Genomic DNA, 21591 nt, shown 5'->3' on the forward strand with positions numbered 1-21591 from the left:
AATTATAGTAGTTTTGGTTTTATTTGGAGAAAAGCATATGGATGATATCTGTTTAGGTGTAGTATGCAGGTGTATTTTGGTTAAATACTGACCACCACCTGCTCCATCAAAACTACTTATATGGTGGTTTTAATCGTGACGTGGCTTTCCCCTCAAACCGGAAGTCAGAGAGAGCCTTCCTTCTTTGCTGCTGAGCGGCTGCTATATCGATTCAACCAGGAGCAAAAACCCAAATTACAGACACAATGTAAGTAGTCGGATTGATTTAACTACATTGCAAATGTTAAATGTTCTTGTGACGGGTTGTATGTAGAATTCTGTATGCTGAATGACTGAAGGGTTTCACCTGTTTGTTCCCTTTAGTTAGCAGGCCAGCTGGGTTAATGCTAAACGTCACATAGTTTAATTGCACATTTTAATATCTACCTTCATTTCACAGAATCATTTACAAACACAAATGGTCAAGTATGGTCAATGCAAATACTTGCTTAATTTTCACATTCATTTACAGAACATTTATGTGCATACTGAACTGTAAAGTGTCAGTGCTAGGTGAAGATGGTAGTCTCTGTCTTAATGAATCATCATAGCAAATTAAGATCTGATATTCATTTTTTGCTGTTCAAAATGCGTTGCCTTATCAGTGCTTAGTATTATATGGAACTGAAGCACATTGCTATGCATTTTATAGCAGAATATTTTCCATTTTCCTATTTTATGTGCAGTGTTCCTCCTTTGCAAGCAGCCATATTGCAGTAAATTAATAACTTGCACATATTTTAAACGTGACCTCTTTCAGTTACTCTGAAAATGAGTTGTGTCTTTAACCTAACACTACTTCAATGAAATGAAATGTTATGAAGCCTGTGATGATGTAGTGGGTTTGAACTTCGTATGACACAGAGATTGAGCTAAATAAAAGGGCACCTGATTTAAGATGAGATAAGTTAATAAATTACTTTATTGATCGGGGGGAAATTTAGTTGTTGCAGCAACCCAGACATAAGTACAATCAAGAAAAAAATTCCAATTAGTAAAATAAAATCAGTAAAAATGAAAATAGATAAATAAAGATAGAATACAATTTAGATATATACAATGTTACAAATGGAATTTAGATAAATACAAATGTGATGTGTACTCTGTATCTGTATTGACCAAGACCTGCCTTGTTGACAGATGAAGGCCTGTCTGCAAATAGTTTCACACCAATAGCAGTGGCTGTTTTTTTAATGAAGATCTTAAAGGTAGCCTCGTTAAAGCTTGTAATTATTTATAATACGTTTTATCTTAGATTGTATTGCTTTTGAATGGTTGGATTCAATTGGATTAAATGTATCAAGAACAACATTATGTACACATGTTTTTGTTCAGCTGGTTATATACAGTAAATACTCCTTATTGTGTTTGTAGTTGTAAATCAGGCTAAAGAGTAAAATGTAAAGTAATAAAACAAATTGAAATAACCAGTTAAAAAAACATTTGATTTGGCTTCAATATTGTTTTTTCCCCCCCCCCAACATCAGAAGGTTTAGGTATCAGCTCTTGTTTTATCAATCAGTGCATCCCTGATAGTATACCTCATACATTCTCTTAGACTCACAACATACTTGTTTGGACACATTTGAAGGCTTAAGTAGCTCATTTTAAAGATATTATCACACTTGTACTGATAAACCCTTCTATTTTTCAGAATGGTGACGGACGTGCAGCTGGCCATTTTCGCCAACATGCTTGGCGTGTCATTATTCCTGCTGGTTGTGTTATATCACTATGTGGCTGTCAACAACCCCAAGAAGCAGGAGTAGAATTGGCCAAAATGATTGAAGAGGTGAGTGTGATATATGTATGTCTAACATGGTTTGGCACGTTGATTTCTAATTTTTGTTGGTGTTGCACTGCCAACCATGTCTCACTGTGAACTCATTTTAGACATAACATTTTATAACTGAATAATCTCAACACTTTCCTATATGTTAAAATAATCTGCTGTGAGTGAAAGCCAAAATAATGTTTGTTTGTTTTGGAGTAATATACACGATTAAGCTCACAGGGCACAAACAGCCTTGGTTATATTCATCATGGTTAAATCAGTTTCGGCGAGGAGCAGGACTTCTCTTTCCAAGCTGTAACACTTGTGAACCTACATTAAGTCTTTCTTTCCTTCCATAGGTGCGATGGGACTCAGTACCACCCCCATGAAAACAACATTCCCCTCTTCAAGTCTGTTTTTTCGAAGAGATAATTTTCTTTGTAACGTTGCACAGTAGATTTGTTTTCTAATAAAAATGTTTGAACTCAATGAACATTCTTGTTTCAGTACACATTTGCAACACATCAAAGTATTATTAAGATATAACAAATGAGATTTTTCAAGATAATTTATTTATGTTTCAAGTCTTTTTCGAGTTCCAACACAGTATTATTCCAGTAACAGTTAAAATAATTTGGTCAAAGTCAGTCAATTTATCACTTAGCATAAGATATGCTTATAACATTTAAAAACAGAGCTCCTTGCACAAAATATGTATATCCTATGAATATACAATATGTTACTTCAAGATATGTTCTCATACTGGTGTGCTGGGCAAATAAATCTCTAAAGGAATGTGACAAGGAAAATATATTCAATACAGACAAAGTGTGTACAAGTATTTCCCCACCCTTTGGACTGTTGTCATGTTTTATCAGTTATATAACCGTGTGTGGGCAAGAACATGACAAAAAATTAAATAATCTCTTAGATACCTGTTTCTACAAAAATGAATGTAGAAAATTAATTAATAGGAAAATGAATGTCCACTTCTCTGTCAGGCTTCTGCAGGTTCTTCTGTTTTACTGCATTCATTTTACCCAGGGATTTCCCAAACCCACAAGCCCTGCAGTGACACACACTGTGTCATTGTGTCCTCTCTCTGATTTGGATGAACACATGGCCTTCTGTATGTAGTCATACAGCTGTCTAGTGTTTAGATAGCTCACCTCACAATACTCTGACCCTATTCTAAAAAAACGAATGAGCCCACCGGAAATGACTCAGGTGTGTTGAATAATTGAACAGGTACTTACATTTACTAAAGCTCAATCCTATTTGTTTCTTTGTTTTCAGTCAGTTTAAAATAAAACACGAAAAAGTCCAATGGCAGGTGAATACCCTTCACAGAAAGAATTCAAAGCACAACAACTCTCTGGAATAATATGATTAAAAACACACTTCACTCACATGTCTGTGTCTAAACTCAGAGTGAAAATCAGGTGGGTGTAAAGGTGCTGCTGTGCTCATCAGTCTTAAGTGACAATCAACCCTTTGCTTCATTAGTGTTAGTGGCTGAATGTGAAATACATATCAGTGCATTACAGTGTCGGTCTGAGTGCATGTGACATCTGTTTTGGGAAATAGTCAGCAGAAGACAATGAGAGAAATTTAAAAACCGATATGTACAGTGATGATAAATGAAATGTTTCAGGTTATTTCAAGTCAACAGATTATTGATCAGCTGGAGAGTTTTTACCTCTTCCCATCTTCTTTCTGCTATGGTATCATTGAGCAAGGCACTTAGGCCCCAGCTGCTTCAGTAAAGCTGCTCTAAGGATTTACTGGACAGTCTTTCTGCAAGTCTGACAGTGTTTAACTGCAATGGTTTCAAATACCACACATCCTCTAAAATATCTGGATAGATAGTGTTATAAATAATGTATTGCACATTAAAATACCCCAATTGACATTGACAGAATCTTCTGTTTCCTATTTTAAAAGGTGTCCATTGAAATATGTTGATTTGGGCTCACATTAATCCAATACAGACAAGTGTCTTCTTCTCAGTGCAGTTCCTAAGCTTCTCCACACAGCGTCACCGTTTCACGCATATTTACAGTCTCAGGAGGAGTCAGCACTGGGGTCTCCTCAATCTGCAAAGACAACATCATACAGCATGGTTAACTTGAAGGGATGTGTGACATTCATGTTCCATATTAGTTCCTGTCTACATGTACACAGTGAGTGTGTTTATGTTTGTGTTCACCTGTTGCAGAGTTTCATCCCTCTCTGGCGTGGTTTCTATGATAGTATTTCCTTTGCAGAGGAAACCCCTGTCACTGCTCTTCTTTTTTAGTGCTTTAGAGGCCAACTGTATGGCAGCTTCTTTCCCCGTGACACCTGCAGAGGTAAACCAAAGAGATGTTTGCAGTTCATACATGTTTTACAGTGAGAGTTCAGAAGCAATGTCATATACTTCAAACTACAGGACAAGGGTAGTCAGAAGCTGGTGATTTTATATGAAGTCCCGGGATATTTAAATGTACCGCTGAAAAAAGTTGAAGCATCATACAATGTGTAGTGTCCTGTTATCACACTGTACAAGCTCTATTTGTGTAGCAAGACTGAGTCTGCATTCACGCAGTTCTGTGAGGCTGTAGTGAAATGCCATTTCAAGCATCCTACAATGCTAACAATGAACATTTACAATACACGTTTTTTTGTCCAATAAATTATTTTCCGATTTTCCCCCAAATTAAGTGGCTTTCATTTACTTAGTAAGATGCCTACACATCCCGACACAGTAGGTTGCAGTATGCAATTCACTATGCAGAGAAGAAGAACAAGCGCAGTCGCAACAAGCTGATGAGAGAGTAAAAGTGGCAGCACCTGTGTGAGTGTTTACAACGGTTTCAGAAGAGGATAACATTTGTAACATGCAAAACATGTGCTAGAAGTATTCAAAGTCCTCAAGTCTTATGGGCAAAATTTAACACAACACTTAATATTTTAAGTCACCTGAAAATCTGTCATTGCAACAGAGTGCTGTGGTGCTGATATGAAAACTGCAGAAATTTTAGGCTGGGTGAAGACGTGAGTGCTCATTCAAAGTAAAATAGCAACAGAAGAATCAGAACTGTTCTTTGTTTTATGTGTGTTAATTTTTATGTGTGTTAACAACAGTGATTTCAGTCAGAACTGATAAGTATAAGATATAGATACATGTCTGTCTTTGCTCACTAAATCTTAGCTTTTCTTACCCTTTGGACTCGCATACAAAAATGCAAAATACTGATACACTTATTGGTATCAGCCATCTGTGTCAGCTAAAAATAATCCATATTATGCAGCTCTAGTCAGTAAGGCTTCATGTTCACCATTTTCACTATCCAGGCTGGTCAGGTAGTTTAATTAGCTTAGAGAAAGCACATTGAGGTTTGCTAAGAAGCACTAAACACTTGTTTTAACTAAGGCAAAGTGGAGTTTTATTTCTTAAGAATGTTTTTTTTGTCTGAAACCTGTCATTAGTTTTGTTTATGATGATGCTAGATGAAGTTAAGGGATTTCAAGTCATTGTGACTAGTAGGGGAATGTTTGTATCACATTTTGAGGCAACTTTTTTAAGTGACTGTAGAAAAAGATAACTGAAAACATGAGAAGTTTTTTCTTTAGATGCAATTTAAACTTGTCTTTGACTAGACCACATAAATAATTCTTTCACTAATAATTATGACTAATGCAGAAATACTGTATATGTTTGGGTCAGAAGACCTCATGTAACAACTGTACATGGTGTTTGCAGGCTTACCTGACAGGGACAGGTGTCGATGGAGGCCAGGTCTGAGCAGTTTCCAGACCTTCATGGTGGCTGACTTGTCCTTGTCTCCAGGTGAGACTGTGCTGATGCTGGTAAGGGCTGCTTTACTCACATGTGTGGGAGGGGTTTCAGTTGACTCCACCCTGCGGATGGGGATACGGCTCAGAGGAGGTTGAAGCTCACACCTGGGCAGGACACAGGGGTTAATAGTTAAGTTTTCACCACTCAGCGATGCTTCATAGCAGGATTCAGGCTCATGTGAATGATATAAATCATCCATCTCTAATATGGGTGTGCATCATAGGATCATGATCTCTTTATTATTGTGCTCCTTTTTCTTATGGATTGTGAATTTATTTTTCTTTGGCTTGAAAAATATGCTTCCTGAGAATTGAAAACTGCATTGAGCTACATAAACAACAGTGGACTCACTTGCTAAATTTGATGGATGAAAGGATGTGTTCAGGCCCCTGGTCTTTAGCAGCCAGCTGCAGAGGAAGATACAATGATACTTTTAAAATTCAAATGGAAGTTATAAAAGAGATTATTTAAAAACAAAGTAATAAAAATCAGTGATGCTGTAAGGACAGTTTGCTCTCTGTCGGGGAGCCATCAGGGTCCACTAACCTCTGTAGGAGCCTGTGCAGGAGGATGAGTGATCGTGAGAGTTCGACAACCCTTCCCCACACGCCCAGCACGCATGGGGAAAGGCAATCTGGACCAACTGGGTGAAGTAGGTGAACCAGCTTGAAAGTCTGGGCAGCTGAGGCCTGGTGACCAGGTGGAGGGACAGACAAAAACAGAAAACAGAGAGGGAAGGAGAAATATTGGATGCCAGATGAGAAACAGAATATTTAGGGATGAAAAAGAAAAAAATGAAGCAAATTAAACATGTATTTATAAATCAAAGAATCTAACATGCTGTCTGATAAATGTTGATGAAATAATAATCAGGAGTCTGGGGTGAATGACATTCAATACATCAGTGGATTTAGTAATAGAGTCATACTGTCCACAAGGAGCAAAGATTGACTGTCAAGCAGGTTTGACCTGTTGGTGACCAACTTTACTCTAGATAGAGGTTGAAAAATATAGGATACACCCACACACACACACACACACACACACACAAAGGAGACATAGAGCAGAGGACCAGCACACAAGAGTGTCTTCACAAAGAGATAGTTTTTTATTCAAGAGGTTAAACAGAGAGGCAGTAAAAGACAGCAGCACATTCAAGAAGGTGATATTTGTAACACAGACAAACACTTAACCGTAGTCTGGTAGAGGGTATAGGGTTAGCACCACATTGAAGGAAACAGCACAATTCTCATTAGGAACATAAAGCAGAGAGACTGAGTGAGAATGTGACTATGCATACAGTGTGTTATAACCTAAAACTTATTTCCACTTTCGGGATAAAGACAGATATGAGCTTTAAAACTGGAAAACAGGACATCCAAGTTCACAGTGAGAAAGCAGAATAAACTACAGAACACATTTCCCTTGTTTCAGGATGTTGATCTAAAGTGAAAGCTCATAAACATCCTCCCCACTGCGCTGAATGCAGCAGGCAGAAGCTACATGAAAATAATTGCTGAGTGATGTTGAAGGAGCATGAAGTAAGACTTTATGCCCTCAGAGCACCAGCTGACCCTCGAATTTACTCTCTACGGACTGACATTTATATTTCAGGGTAATAATCCCACGTGAGAAACATTAACGTGAGAGAGGATGGTGCTGCAAAATAAGCAGTGGCGTGTCTTTTATTTTTTATACTAATAAGCTCATTCTCCTTTTGTGAAAGGGTCAATTTGAGTCCTAAATATGCCCCCTTAACTTGACTTCCTATGTTACCTGCAGCTACATATACATTTTATAGGTCATATAAAAAGATGGATGATCAGATGGCTCCCCAAAAGTGAATCCAAAATATTTAGAGCTCCCCCTTCAGAGTAGGTCATAAACTCCATCTCCTCCATGTTACCAGATGGGATGGGGGTCATGGATTTTTTTCCCAAACATGAATCCTGTCATTATAGCAAGTTGTTTTCATGCCATTTTATGTCCAAATGTTCAATTTCCTGGGAAGTTTAGCTTTAACTAGTTTTGGGATGCTACATGCCGCTCCTGAAATGTTTGATTTGGTCGGCAAAAGGGGGACATCGATAGCTGAACTCAACTAGCTGATCTATACTGCGCAGACTCTGGCTCCAAATGCCAATATGTTCACATCCACGGGTTGTTTTAGCATCACTTTTGTACAACGGAAGGGGGTGGAAACTCACCATCCATCTTGAGTAGAGTCAATGATTTATTTTCTTGAGCCATACAGGGTTTTAGGCTAGTGTACATAACAAGCCACTAACTTATAAATATCTTATCCCTATTTTTCCCTCTCCTTTGATCCCTTCAAAGGTAAGGTTTAAAGCACAAAGCAGGTGGCAGGATGGATGACCTTCCACAGAACAAAAAATATAAAAAGAAAGTTAGGTTAAAGCCTCCAAAACCTACTGCTTACAACAACAGACACCAGAGCAAGGCACACCATTACTACAAAGTTGCACGGCACTGAAACAAATGACAGCTACAGCGAGTAAAGGCCATCTATTCTAAAGGCTGTTTTCACCCAATCAATGAATGATCTGCTTTATCTGCTGCTCATCAAAGCTCTCCACTTCAAACAAGCTCTACCTTGGCATATAAAACGGATGGTCCTAAAAACAGACCATCATCCCGTACCTAGATGACAGCACACTGAACTGAATTAAAGACAAGATAATAGAATTTGACCATTAATATATCTTATGTATACATTTTGACCAAGACAATGGGATCATTTCTCACCTCGGCTAACCTCACAGTATATTAGCTTTAGCCTGTCCAGTTGAAAAAAACAAAAATGTGCTTTAATAAATGGTGATACAATTTTTCATAACTTTCATGAGACATGTAATGAAGTCAAATAAAAAACTCCACAATTTATTTACATCAAAATTCATATTAGAATCATGTTTAAAAATGTAGCAACTCTGATTCAGTCAAACTGTCCGAGCATGGAACCGAAAACGACACAACCTCTCCTGCCCCCCAAAGCCAAAATTCTTAGAGTGTCACCCCCAGTGAAGATTTAAACCAGGGGTGGTCCACTTAAGTTTTCTGGCAGTAGACCTTACTGTGAACATCATACCATCAAAATCAATACTGGATTGAAACTGTGATGATACAAGGGAAAAAAGTACCAGCATGTCATACAAGAAAAAATAAAGTCCTGTGAAATTTAATTTTAAGTCACTAAAAATCGCATGCCGTCAACAGAAAGCTCAGTCCTAATCTTCACTGACTCCCAACATGGCTAAAACAGGACAATGTCATCTGCCCACAACTCGCATTGTTAAACTTACAAACAGTACAAGATGAACTTCAAATACAGAAAACAAAAAGGGCAAAAGTATAGAAAGTGCTTTCAAAGATTTCATGGACACAAAGGCATCGCTGTATGTATTCAAGTTTTGAGAAACCCAATTTTTAAAAACGAAACCAATAAATAATTCAAAGATGAAAGTCTAACATTGCAAAAGTGTCTCACTCATACTGCAGCTGATCACAAGCAGCTCCTATGAAAACCTAAATGTAACAGTGTCAAATAGCACAGTAGCATGGTTAATCCTCTTAGCTTATTTCTTGTACATAGATCTAAAAAAAGGTAACTCCATGTAGTGTGATACATAATGACTGCGACATTCATGTATAATGCAAATATCTATTTCATAGTCTGCATGTGCACAGGGACAATGGACAATAGGTGTCCAAGTGACTGTCTCATTTGCTAAACAAATTGTCCCACCAGCCAGTCCGCTTGTGTGTAATAAATGATTTTTGAAACATATAGACAGGAAATGAGGAAACCTTCATTGTGTATTATTCAACCTAGTTTGCTAGTACTGTCAATACAAGCAATATACTGATAATGTATGTGCAAAAAAGGAAAAACATATTATTTAAGATAGCACCAATGATGTTTCACACTCACCCCACACACACAAACACACACTCACCCCCCCTCACACACCATCAAATAGTGACTCTGACCTTCAGTGAGTGCCAGACAGGTGCATGTTTCTGTAAAAACAGTCTGTTGATAAAAGCACTCGTCTGGTACTCAGTTTTAAAAGCTCATACTTACTCACTTCCACCCACACAGACACACAGGCACAGACACTCACACCACACACACTCAAACTTATGCCCATGCCCTCCCAGGTAAGTTTAGATTCAGTCCTGGGTCGGCCCACTTGGAGCCTTGGTGGCCGGTGGTAGGCCCTGCAGAAGCAGGGGGCTCAGTTTGGAGAGCAGCCCAGGGCGGGGCAGAGCCTGCAGGGAGGGGAGCAAGGTGGAGAGGCTGGGGGACTGGAGGGAGTACAGACCTGTCATACTGACGGAGGCCGGGAGGGGACACGAACCCGCTGCACACACTGAGGAAGACGAGGACGAGGAAGAGGAAGGGGGTGAGTGTGGGGGACGGGAGGGTGTGTGACTGTTGCTGGGAGACCGTAGGATGGAGCGGTGGTGAGGGGCTCGTCTTTTCTCCTGAGCCTTAGGGTCTACAGAGAGGGAGACACACACACACATACACACGCACTAACTGAGAAACATGCAGGGATTGTGTGCAAACACAGACATACCAGAGATGTCCTGATCACATCGTTTTCTCTTCAATATCAGATTTGATTCTTAGCCAATACCCAGCACCCATCCCATACCAATGCAGTTGCACCTTTAGACAAGGACAAACAAGTCTATTTTAAGAGATGCTAATAAACAATGGTATTAGACAGGTGCATTGCCGGGGTATGGATGGTAACAGATATTGCATTTAAGGCTGTATCGGAGTCATTTCTGGTCTCAGTCTACAACAAACTTTTCAACATACAGTTGCAACCTGTTGAAACGGTTTCTCACAAGAGCCATGTACTAGGACAAACAAGATGTTCAAATGCTGTCAGGAAGCCAGTTGACAAGATGCAAGTCACAAACTGTGACATAAAAAAAAATTCAAAAAATGAATGATGTCAGCATGAATATAGATTTGTTTTAGCCTACATAATCATTCTTTACTCGTGTCTTGGAACAGGGCTCTTGTGACTTCTTCCCTCAATCATGGTTCAACTAAAATCACACACAGACAGCAGCAGCAGGAGGAGGTGGAGTGATGTCAGGTTCATGCAGTTTACATGCCGGCATTGAAGGCCATGGACATCCAGGAATAAATATATCGGAGTCTCTCAAATGATGTTAACCTCTGACCGGAGACAAACTTTACCCAACCATCATTATATACTAACCACTGACTGTCACACAGATTCACGTATCAATCACCCCTCAGCTTTGTTATGACATAGACAGCAGAAAGCTACATAAGAGAGAAACTCTCTGTGATATTCACAGATAAAAAGAGAAGAACAAAGGTGTACACAAACACACGCGCGCACAGGTGATGGATAATGCCCGCCAGCAAAAGAAGCAGATGGGTGAGAGATCAACTTACCCCTGACCGGCCCGAGTGTCTTGTTGCCTCCACGTCCGCTGCTGTGTGTGTTGTTGTGCTGTGTGTGAGATCGAGGTGGGGGGCAGCCAAAAGTGAAGCTCGGGGAGTTGTGCATCTTTGGGGAGGGCGTCTGGCTGCTGCTGGTACTGTTGCAGCGAACTCGACTGAGGTGGTTCTCTGACGCTGAGCCCGACAGACAACTGTGAAACAAAAAAGAACCAGACAACAGACACCATTAATCCAACCTTAACATTGGATAAAGACTCTAGTTTTTCATGACATGTATAAACTCACTTGTTTAAGCTCTTTGGCGGTGAAGCCCTGCTACCACTGTGGTGTATTCTTATTGGAGGATGAGCATGTACGTGTGTGTTCAGGCCTTTGGTGTTGCGGACGTGTTTGAGGACCCAGGCTCGAAGGTTTGTCAGGCAGCTGTGCTCGGACAGCACCAGCCTTGGCCAGGGGTTACATTCTGCCATATCCAGGGCTGAGACAGCCACAGCGCGCCCAACCTGAAGAGGAAGACCTCAGAGTTTACTTCTGTTTTAATAAATTAGGTTCAAAGTTCTGTGTTTGAAGTTATCACATATCAAAAACCTATACATTGCCAACGTGCCCTACTGTACATTTTTGCACTGTATCCGAGTTTGGATAACGATGTTGCATTAGGTTACATTTAACATAATTTAATGGCTTCCTTCCAACAATTAGTTTGTGATGTTACTTTTGTAGAAAAATAAAACGTTTGACTGACTTCCGATGTAAAAGTTATCTGGACAAGAGCAAAATAAACTTAAGTAAAAGTTTTCAAGCTTGGGTTTTCAAGCTATCAAATATTCATCACTAGAATCTTGTGTGCACCACTTTCCACAATCCTCTGGTATGTAAACATCTGTTGTTTTCCTACCTGTTCAAATATTTCTGGAGTGTATTTTGGAGGGAATGACGGAGGTGGAGGTGGGGTTGCCCGTCCGTTGTCATGACAAGCAGGGGGGATGGTGTTCATGGTTTTGCCTGTGTTGTAGTTGCACTCCAAAGTGTAGCTGGTGGCATCCCAAAAACAAGAACATGTTAAAAAGTTTCACAATTTCAAAGAAATAAGAAAACATGTATTTACATATTAAAAAAATCTAAGTGTGGTTGCTCCATCTTTAGAGTAAATAAAAACATCTACAGGACATACATTTTAAGATCTGTGGAATCGTTCAAATCTGACCTGTGGAGCAGTCCGATGGCTTTGTGCATGGCCACCCTCCCGCTGCCCTCCTTAGACTGGCCGTCCCTCTTGTCTCGAGCATACATGTTTTTCTCAGAGAAGTTACAGCCCAGGAAATCAAAGTGAGCAGAGTTCACAGCGATCAGCCTCGGGTACAGCATGTTCTCTACCTGCAGAGAGGAGCTTAGGTGTAAGTTTTTCTTACAGAGAAGAAAAATAAAATTGCGAAACAACAATAAAAGCTCATTGTAACTCAATGAATTAAAAAAAAAGCTGGTAACAGATGATGGGAATATACTAGGAGTGTGCAGAGATGTCATTTTCTGTATCTGTATTCTGATAGAAAACCTGAGGTGGGTGTGCCTTATTGAAACGTAATATTATTATGTTTCTAGGTGGAGGAAATTAACAAATACAGTTACAAACCAAATGTTCTAAGCTTAAATCTAATGTATGGACTGTGGGGTGTTAAAGAAATCTGCCTGCCATTGACAAGACTTTCACTGCTGCACTATTAATGCCTCCTCCCCCGATGAAATGGTTTTTGAAATAGGATATTAACACATCCAGCTAAAATGTCAGTGTCTTAGTTGTATTTTGATGGCTGTGGAAGTTTGACTGAAATGAAGCTGCAGCCTCAGTGAATGAATCCAAGGAGGGTTAGAGGAAAATGGGGCTGCAGGGCCTCAGGCAGTGCAAAGTGTCAATGAAGTGCAAAACATAAAAACTGACTTTCCTTTTTTACATTTCCAAACAATAACGAGTCAATTTATATTAAAAATATCCCTATCCATCTCATTATCTGTGACTACAAATTTATATTCCTATTCGGGATCATCTATAGTTTATGCAATGATGTTTACCTGTTGGCTCTCCTCTGAAAGGCTGTTTCCATACATGAAGCATCCCCGTTTGGAGGCGTGGCCATGTAAGTCCACATAATAAGCCACGCCCCCCTCTTGTGGCGGAATCATTTCCTGTTCCTCCTCCTCCTCCTCTGGTATTGTTACCTCCACATTGGCAGGTTCTACAGTCTCTGATACTGTTACCTCCACATGCACAGGTGCTACAGTCTCTGAGGAGCAGGATGAGCTGTTCTCGTCTCCCTTCCCCATTTCTGTGGTGACCCAAACGTTCTCCTCTGTCACCATGGGAACCTCTGGCAGTACAGGCATTGCGTCTTTCTCTGCATTTCGTTGGTTCAAGCTTACTTCAAGGGCAGTGAAGGGGGGAGACTGATGCTGATTGGAGGGTTTGACATTGAGGGGAGGGTTCCGTGTGTGTGGGAGGCAGACAGAGTGAGTACTTGACTGTGTGGTGTGAAGGCGGTTGTGTGTATGGTGGTAGAGCAGCAGTGTTTTGGCTGCATAGATGGAAGGGTGCAGCTCAGGGCTGGGGTTCAGGTATTGCCTATTTAAGTTCACACCCCTGGAATCAGTCCTGCAAAAGAGACAAAGTATGACTAATTAAAAATAAGCTTTTCAACATAAAAAAACCAGCCTTTAAGCACAATTCGGTACTGAAACAGGGCTTTAACATGAACGCCAAGGGATCCTGTGTTTAATATCATTTAAAGTAATTTTCCACATTGATGTTTAGTTGTTTTTTTGGGATAGAAAGAAGATGGTGCAAATGCACATCGTTGCATAAGCCTTTCTAGTTAACCATTATTTGTATAATCAAAAGAGGAAGCAGGTGAAACCTGTGATGCAGCCTCAACCTGCATTTACTGAAAGGGTTAACATGTGACATCCGACTCTTCTAATGTCTTCAGGCCTGGAGTGTGATTACATGTGACCAGGACACTGCTGGCTTTCTATGGTGATGCGATTTCTTGTCACATGTACGAGAAAAAACAGTTTTTCTAATGGACGTTAGAGTTAAAGGAAACTGTTTTCTCTCCAGCTAGATTTCTACTTTAAAAAACTGATCTCTTGGCAGTAGGGGTGACCCCAAATAGTCGAATATTCGTTCTAACGAGCCTTAGTCTGCCAATCTCATAGTCGAATATTCGACGATTCATTCTAACGAGCCTTAGTCTGCCAATCTCATAGTCGAATATTTGCATATGAAACGTGGATCATTCCATTCAAAACATGGGGGTGCTCAATGTCTAATTTTACATTATTTTCCTGTTTCCCGTAAAAATAGTGTCTCATTTAGCCTATTTTGATATAAATATAGACATATTTAATGTAATTCTGAGAACAGCTCTTGAAGTGTTAAATCTCCTTAAAGTGGTAATTAAATCTCCCCTGGTAATTAAAGGTGGACTCTCCCATTTAGAGGGGACCTGTGGAGCAGACGTACCTCAGCTGGCCTTTAAATCTTTCTACATTCATAGCAGCTCAAAATGTCAGGAAATAAAACTTCAGTGGATCCTAAAAATAGTAATGAAGATGAGGAGCAGCTTCATGAAGAGGGCTGTGAGATCAAGGATTACCGGACCACACAAAAACTGTACGGGGCCAAAGGAACGAGGAGGGATACCCAAAGCTGCCCTAAGCCTCAAAAACAATCCACAGCATCCCATCCACCTCCACGCCATCAGAGAGGATATTCTCAAAGACAGGATTTACAGTCAACAAAGCAAGGAGCGCACTTCTGCCTGTAAACATGATGGTTTTCCTCCCGTACAATTTGAAAAGACTCAAGCGGACAAAGACGCGATGAAAGACTGTTTTCAAAGGTACTGTTAAGAGATTTAAAAACCCTTTAGCTGGTTCAGGTTTGATTATGAACATTATACAAATGTTTAGCCTTAAGTTGGACAAACTACCCTCCGCAGCGCTGCTCTTCGCTGTGCGAACACTGTTTAAATATCTCCTGATTCCTTAATCTATAACGGCGCGTTGTTCCATGTTTAACGGATGGCGTTCTTATTTGAGTTTTCTCTCCATCACCTTGTTGTTTTTGCAATATAGATTTAAAAAATCTAAGTTTTATACTTATAATATTCTGTTGTCCCTTTTACTTTAAGCTACGAGTCTCTTAATTGTAAATGGTTATGCGTAATATTGCCATGCGGTCACCATCATGCAGACTTTGGGTCAATAAGGAAAAACAACAAACATTCGACTATTCGTCGACTATGGGCAAAATCTGATGAATCAGATTCGACTAAGCAAATCCTTAGTCGGGCTCACCCCTACTTAGCAGTATTCACCGCGGTGTGTACACTAAAAATAACTCTATTCAGCCTCCAGAAGTCTTAATAAGTCTTAGTTCTAGTGCTTCTTACAAACACACAAAACCCCACCGTATCATTAGATGGGTTTAGAGTTAAGTAATGCTTCCAAATGAAGGTCGGATAAATGTTTGCAGCTCTAGTGAACACAATGTCTACTTCTCCAGCTTACTTTATTTGTGTACTCACTAAAGCTATTTGACAAAATACAAGTCTACTCTACTACTCTATAAAGCATAAAGGAGTTAATATTAAGGGTGCAAATTTGAAGTATTCTCTGTGATAGGTCTTTGGAAACATAAATAATAAATGCTGAATGTAATATGAGATCTATACTTGATTAATTGTTAACATCCCCAGTTGCTATACTGCAGGATGAGAAATTAGATGACATACAGCAAAAAATAGCGGTGTGACAAAATAGGTGGATCTGTACCCCTTTAGATTATTTCATGAAAATTTTACTTTTTCATTAATAAATAAATCATTTAAAAAACAGGAAGTATTTAAATACATGCAAATGTTCTAACCCTGAAACAATTTTAACTTTACTAACTCCTGATTTAAAATGAATGTGCATAAGTCTATATGATATAACATACTGCCATTCAAGGCTGGATATTTAAGTCACTCTTATTGCTTTATCTGTAGTGTGTAAGGCATGGAGGCGTAACGGTTGGGAGAAGTCTTTCCGCCTCTGATCTGCCATTGGAGGTAGTAACAGAGATATAATGGGGAGAAGACGGTGGCGATGTGTACTGTAGTGTCAGAGCCAGCAGGGTGGAACAGCGATGTGTGTGTATACATATAGGCGTATATCCACAATGCTGTAATGTGACATGAAATCCGACACAGAGTTCGCAGAGTTCCGTGTGTACGTACCAAGGTGCGATGACGGAGGAACATCCTTACAGCATTGTTGTGGAATTGCAATGTGTAAGTTGGTGACGTTTCAAACTCTCACCTGTAGTGTCCAAGAACAACTCCGTCTGGGTTAAGCATGGGAATGAGCTTGAACACAAACATGTTTCGAAGCACATGGGCTCGAGGGTCGTCTCTTCTCAGGATAAAGCTGAGGAAACCGTTAAACACAAAGGATGAAGGAGTCTCCCCGGGGTGCACTCGGCTGCTGAGGAAAAACACCTGCAAACACATGCAGACACACAAGGAACAAGAGTTAGCTTCAGTGCTTTTGACTTTATCTTTTAATTCCACAGAATCCTCAGCTTCAAGTGTTATCATTGTTAACAGCTACTGACGCTGGACCATGTTATTGTGTTCATATATCACCCTTTTGCCAGGGAAGCAGTGTGGTCTTGGAGTGTTGGTGTCAGGAAACAACTTAGGCAGACGTGGTTCTCTCTCCGTCTGCATGCCGCTGCAGTTGGTCACAGTGAGCAGGTCCACCCTGTTGCCGTCGAGGGATTTGCACAGCAACTCTCTGTGATAATACAAGGTATCTGGCGCACTGACAGGCAGAGCAGTGGAGGATGGAGATTGGTGAGTGGGGAAAGCAAAAAATTGCACAAGTTAGAGGAAGCATGGGGAAAAACAGCAAATAAGCTGTTAAATAAAAAAAACAACTTTCAGACAGCACTGTGTTGTCTTTGCACAATGTTTTACCTGCTCGGGCTGAGTAGAGCAGCATTGGGGTTGCAATTATCAAACTGCTGCAGCATATCCTGACACTCAGTGTAAGAGAAAGGGAAGCAGAAGGAGAAGTAGGTGGTGGCCCCTCGCACCTCTGACAGGCGGTGAGTGAATGACAGTATGAATTGGTTATCTACAATCTGGAAAGTGACAGAAGAAAGAAAGGAATTCATATTTTTAGAATTATATTAATAGCTGCCAGGAAGCCAGACTCACAGCGACACTGCCTTGCTGGCTCCCGGTACCCACATCCTCTATTTGGCAGCCTCAGAGTGTGTGTATGTTACCTCAGTTGTTGGTCTGTCTCGGATCCTTTCCCACCGGTTCTTGCCAGGTAAAGTGCGTACGAGAGGTGCCATGCCCTGGCTGTAGAGCTTCCTCTGGTTGTTCATGTTCATAACACTGATCTTGAGTAGCTTTCCAGGTGCAGCACCCCGCACACTGAAGTAAAACCATGATCTGAAACAAAAAACAGAATTTCAAATGTAGTAGAGTATTGTCACTCAAATAGTTAATAAACACAATCTTTACTTACTCCAAAACTTTTCTTACCTGTTTCCATTCTCATGTTCTGTGCCGGCGCAGTCAGGCTGCGTCCACACATTGAACTCGTAGTCAGGGGTGGCGTTTGACCCTGAGGGCAAAACCCCAGCCGGAGCTACATCACTTGAAGGGCTGGTGCTGCCCTTCTCCACCTTCTCCACACGGGCCAGGTTTCCTGAGTCAAACTTGGAGCTGAGCACAATATTACCAAAGCGAGCCTCCATGGTTCTGTCCTGCTGTTTTCTCCCTTCTGGTTCTTTTTGTGGTGCCAGTCAGAGGTCTGACCCAGACTGCCTGTTTATAACAACAGACAAAAAGAACTGAAGTCAGAGGATATAAAGGGAGGAGAAGATGTACTGTGAAACATCCAGTGAAATACACAAAAGTACAAGAAGTATATGAACCAAACAAACAAAAACAGCTCTTGTTTCTACACCGCTCAGCTCTGTATTGTGATGACAAAAGGGCAGAGCTACAGTATTCTCTCCCTAAAGAGGCATTTCACAGCAAATACAAGTGAGACGACTTCTGAACTGGATTGGGTGGTTTGAGTTGCAACTTTAAGTAATCAGTTATTCTTGTAACAGGAAATGTTTGCCCACTACAGCAATGACCTCAGGCTCTACTATACAGTAAGGGTATTAACCTTTTTATAACTTACTTGATAAACTTAACTTGATTTGATTTGATCCAAAATTGATTATTGTTTTAAAACCATGATTTATTCACAGCCAGTTTCCTCTTTGATACAAAGGAGTGCTTACTTTAATATCTACTCCAGTCTGCATCTCTAAGAAATACAAGATAAGATAAGATATACTTTATGGATCCTTCATTGGGGGGAATTATTTTGTTCCAGCAGCATACAACACGGGATAGAGGAATACTACAATTGTACTAACATGGTTAAAAATAATAATAATAATAAAATTAAATAAAATAAAGCAAAGCAAATATTACAGATATATGCACAATAATATAAAAACACATCAGTAAACCTTTCACCACTACTACTACAGCCATAAAAGGTATCCAAACTGTCGGCTGGTGAAAAGTGAAATAGGATCAAAAGCAAAAAGCTTTTTAAAATCAATTTTTAAAGCCTTGAATTCAATCAGAGATGGAGTAAAGTTATGGACCTATCACCGGAAAAAATATATACATATATATTCTGGTACACTCAAGATTCAAATAGTCATAATACATGTCCTAGATGCCCATGGTTACATTTTGGAGTCTCTGTTTTACATATCTAAGAAGATCAAGTCTATCAAACATGTCATAAATACATGTCATGTAATAAACACAGTGGCTGACTTCTTACTATAAAGTCCCATTTCAGAGTGAAAATCTGTTTCAGATTAACAGTAGTTGGACTGCAGATACTTCAACACAATACATACAAAACTCAGCTGCACGCCTCCTCACTCACACCCGCTCCAGAAACCACATCACCCCAGTCCTCCAGAACCTCCATTGGCTTCCCATCACCTCCAGAATACAGTACAAGATCCTCCTCATCACCTACAATGCCCTCCATAATGTAGCTCCCTCCTACCTCACCGACCTTCTGCAGCCATACAATCCCTCCCACAACCTCCGCTCCACCAATGCCAACCTCCTCACCCCTCCCACCATACCAAAGCACCAAACCTGGTGGGGACAGGGCTTTCTCTGTCGCTGCCCCCACCCTCTGGAACTCTCTCCCCCAACACCTCAGACTCTCTCCCTTACTCACCAACTTCAAATCTGGACTCAAAACCCACCTATTTAGAAAGCTTTTAACCTCTAATTGATTGTTTGTTTGTTTGTTTTTTTGCTGTGCTTTCCTTTGCTTATCTATTGTGTAATTTATTTTTTGTAAAGTGTCTTAGCGAAACTTTTAAAGCGCTTTTATAAATAAAATGTATTATTATTATTATTATTATTATTATTATTATTAATATTAATATTCTATTGGAAGCTCTGTGCATAAAACAATGGACGAATATAGCAAAACCTGTTTTATTGTGCAGCATGTCATTAAAATGAGATTGAACACAAGGAAGTAGTCTGATTGACCTCCTTGGATACAAGTCAACAGATAACAGCGACGACCCGAGGCCAGTAGAGAAAACACAATCCATGGCCGAATTAAAATCTCTATTCCCCACAGTTACAACCATTGTCTGGTGGATTGCTTTATTCATCGTACCACTGGTGCAAATATGCAGTTTCCCTTATTCTTGCACATCACTGATGCCAGTATGAGTGCACCTCTGTGTCTGGAGGTAAAATAATGTCTTCTGTTTGATCATAGTAACAATAACAACAACAGCTGACCGACATAACTGACACGGGCAAAGGGGGAGTGGAGGATCGACTGCAAACCTTACACGCGTTCGTTTGATGCTCTTTAAAGCCCCACATGATGATTTGTTATTCCATTAAGTCTAGTATTAGTTGTCAATGTTGTAGTGTTAATGTCACACGCAGCGAATAACGCTAGCAGTCGTTTCTAAGCTGCTGAGGCTAACTGAGCTACCGTAGCAGTCTGCACTCGAAACGTCGGTGTATCCGGTGAATAACACTCTTTAGTGGCTGCATTTTCCTTCGTGCTCATGCTTATACACGCGCTTATCAATGGGAAGTCTTACTTGGTTATTTTCGATCGATGTCCATTTTTGTTTTCATCGTCCTTCTCAACCCTCAATTCACAGAGATGCTGCCTTCACGTCCCTCTAGATGTTGCCTTCACGGCGCTCCGGGAAAATGAACGCTGCCTGGAAACGTCTCTGTAACCTGATGGATGATTCTCAGCATTTACGAGCTCCTACCTGGAAATAGTTGTCATTTCTGAAAAGCTGTAGATTAATTAATATTATAGGATTGTATGAACCGTAGTAGCATTCATACATACATGGATTTGTTTCACTATTTAATCAAATATAACCAATATTATGACATTAGTACTGAACTGTTGACTCTATGGTGTTCCTGCAGGGCAATACACATGTTATAGAGCAGGTCAGGAACCAGACTAACGACCCTACTTAGTGACTCCTGGACACACCCGACACTGCTAGTGGCTTACATCTTTGAGCTCTTCCCCAGTCTGGTCAGAACTGAAGAGGCCTTTCGGAGGAAAGGTGAAACGTCTTCAAGAATTTCTACCAGTCCAGTTGCCTTACGGATCAAGCTTTGGATTACCATGACCTGGATGACTGAGAACCTTCACAGACATATTGAGCAGGGGTTCCCAAACTTTTCAGCCCACGAACCCCAAAATATAGGTGCCAAAGACTCAACACCCCCACTGTCCCTCTGTGATTTAATTTAGCTGGCTTCATTTCCCCGTGCCTTTATGAATTAACCTGCTGCTACTGAAGCTTTTGATAATTCACTGTTCACTAACCCTAAACTTAGGAGTCATCTGGCAAAAAGAAAGGCATAAAACTCATTACATTTTTTATTTTCAAGGTTTTATTTCAAGGTTAGCTACTCTTTTTGTCAATATTTTTCACTATAATGGGTAAAATGTACCATTTTTAGATAACTTAAAAAAAACATTCTGGAAGACATCTCACGACCCCCCCATTTTTGTCTCGCGACCCCCCAGGGGGTCCCGACCCACACTTTGGGAACCCCTGTAATAGAGGACCAATATAAGGGTAAAAAACTTGAATGAAAATGGTATATTACAAAACAATGTGTGATTCATATCTTTTGACTGTGAGGCTACCTTTCACATCTTTCATTCCATCTTTTAGGCCACAGCATGGTGCACTTACAATTCTTAGACAGAGTTTGAAAGGAAAACATTTGTATAACCTGAAAAGGCATAGTAAACTTCACCCCACTTTGTTGACAAGGACAAACACACTGCAGGAACAAC

At 40.2% G+C, this 21591-nt stretch overlaps 2 protein-coding genes across 2 annotated transcripts; one reads left to right on the top strand and one right to left on the bottom strand.

The window, feature by feature from the left end:
• Positions 1-113: 113 nt before the first annotated feature.
• Positions 114-2306, top strand: ost4 (oligosaccharyltransferase complex subunit 4 (non-catalytic)). The gene is made up of 3 exons (XM_034699263.1): positions 114-247; positions 1694-1831; positions 2173-2306. Exon 2 carries the CDS (start codon positions 1695-1697, stop codon positions 1806-1808), a length of 114 nt encoding a protein of 37 aa, XP_034555154.1. The 5' UTR covers positions 114-247; position 1694; the 3' UTR covers positions 1809-1831; positions 2173-2306.
• A 57-nt stretch (positions 2307-2363) lies between these two features.
• Positions 2364-20482, bottom strand: agbl5 (ATP/GTP binding protein-like 5). The gene is made up of 17 exons (XM_034699253.1): positions 20354-20482; positions 17727-18011; positions 17462-17633; positions 17148-17314; positions 16815-16992; positions 16489-16667; positions 13201-13777; positions 12338-12507; positions 12029-12164; positions 11416-11633; positions 11122-11321; positions 10001-10177; positions 6201-6343; positions 6006-6061; positions 5565-5758; positions 4023-4156; positions 2364-3909 (listed from the first exon to the last, which is right to left on the bottom strand). Exons 2-17 carry the CDS (start codon positions 17939-17941, stop codon positions 3832-3834), a joined length of 2994 nt encoding a protein of 997 aa, XP_034555144.1. The 5' UTR covers positions 17942-18011; positions 20354-20482; the 3' UTR covers positions 2364-3831.
• Positions 20483-21591: the final 1109 nt, after the last annotated feature.

The sequence above is a fragment of the Notolabrus celidotus genome, chromosome 13 (assembly GCF_009762535.1).
Source record: "Notolabrus celidotus isolate fNotCel1 chromosome 13, fNotCel1.pri, whole genome shotgun sequence".
NCBI lineage: Eukaryota > Metazoa > Chordata > Actinopteri > Labriformes > Labridae > Notolabrus > Notolabrus celidotus.

Bases quoted from the DNA above. Each gene is read 5' to 3' on its own strand.
- ost4 (XM_034699263.1), top strand. From the start codon at position 1,695: ATGGTGACGGACGTGCAGCTGGCCATTTTCGCCAACATGCTTGGCGTG.
- agbl5 (XM_034699253.1), bottom strand. From the start codon at position 17,941: ATGGAGGCTCGCTTTGGTAATATTGTGCTCAGCTCCAAGTTTGACTCA. The intron at 16,668-16,814 runs GTGATATATGAA...ATGTGTTTGCAG, and splicing joins ACTGCTTCCCTGGCAAAAGG to GTGTTTTTCCTCAGCAGCCG. The intron at 11,322-11,415 runs GTGAGTTTATAC...TTTGTTTCACAG, and splicing joins CCGCCAAAGAGCTTAAACAA to TTGTCTGTCGGGCTCAGCGT.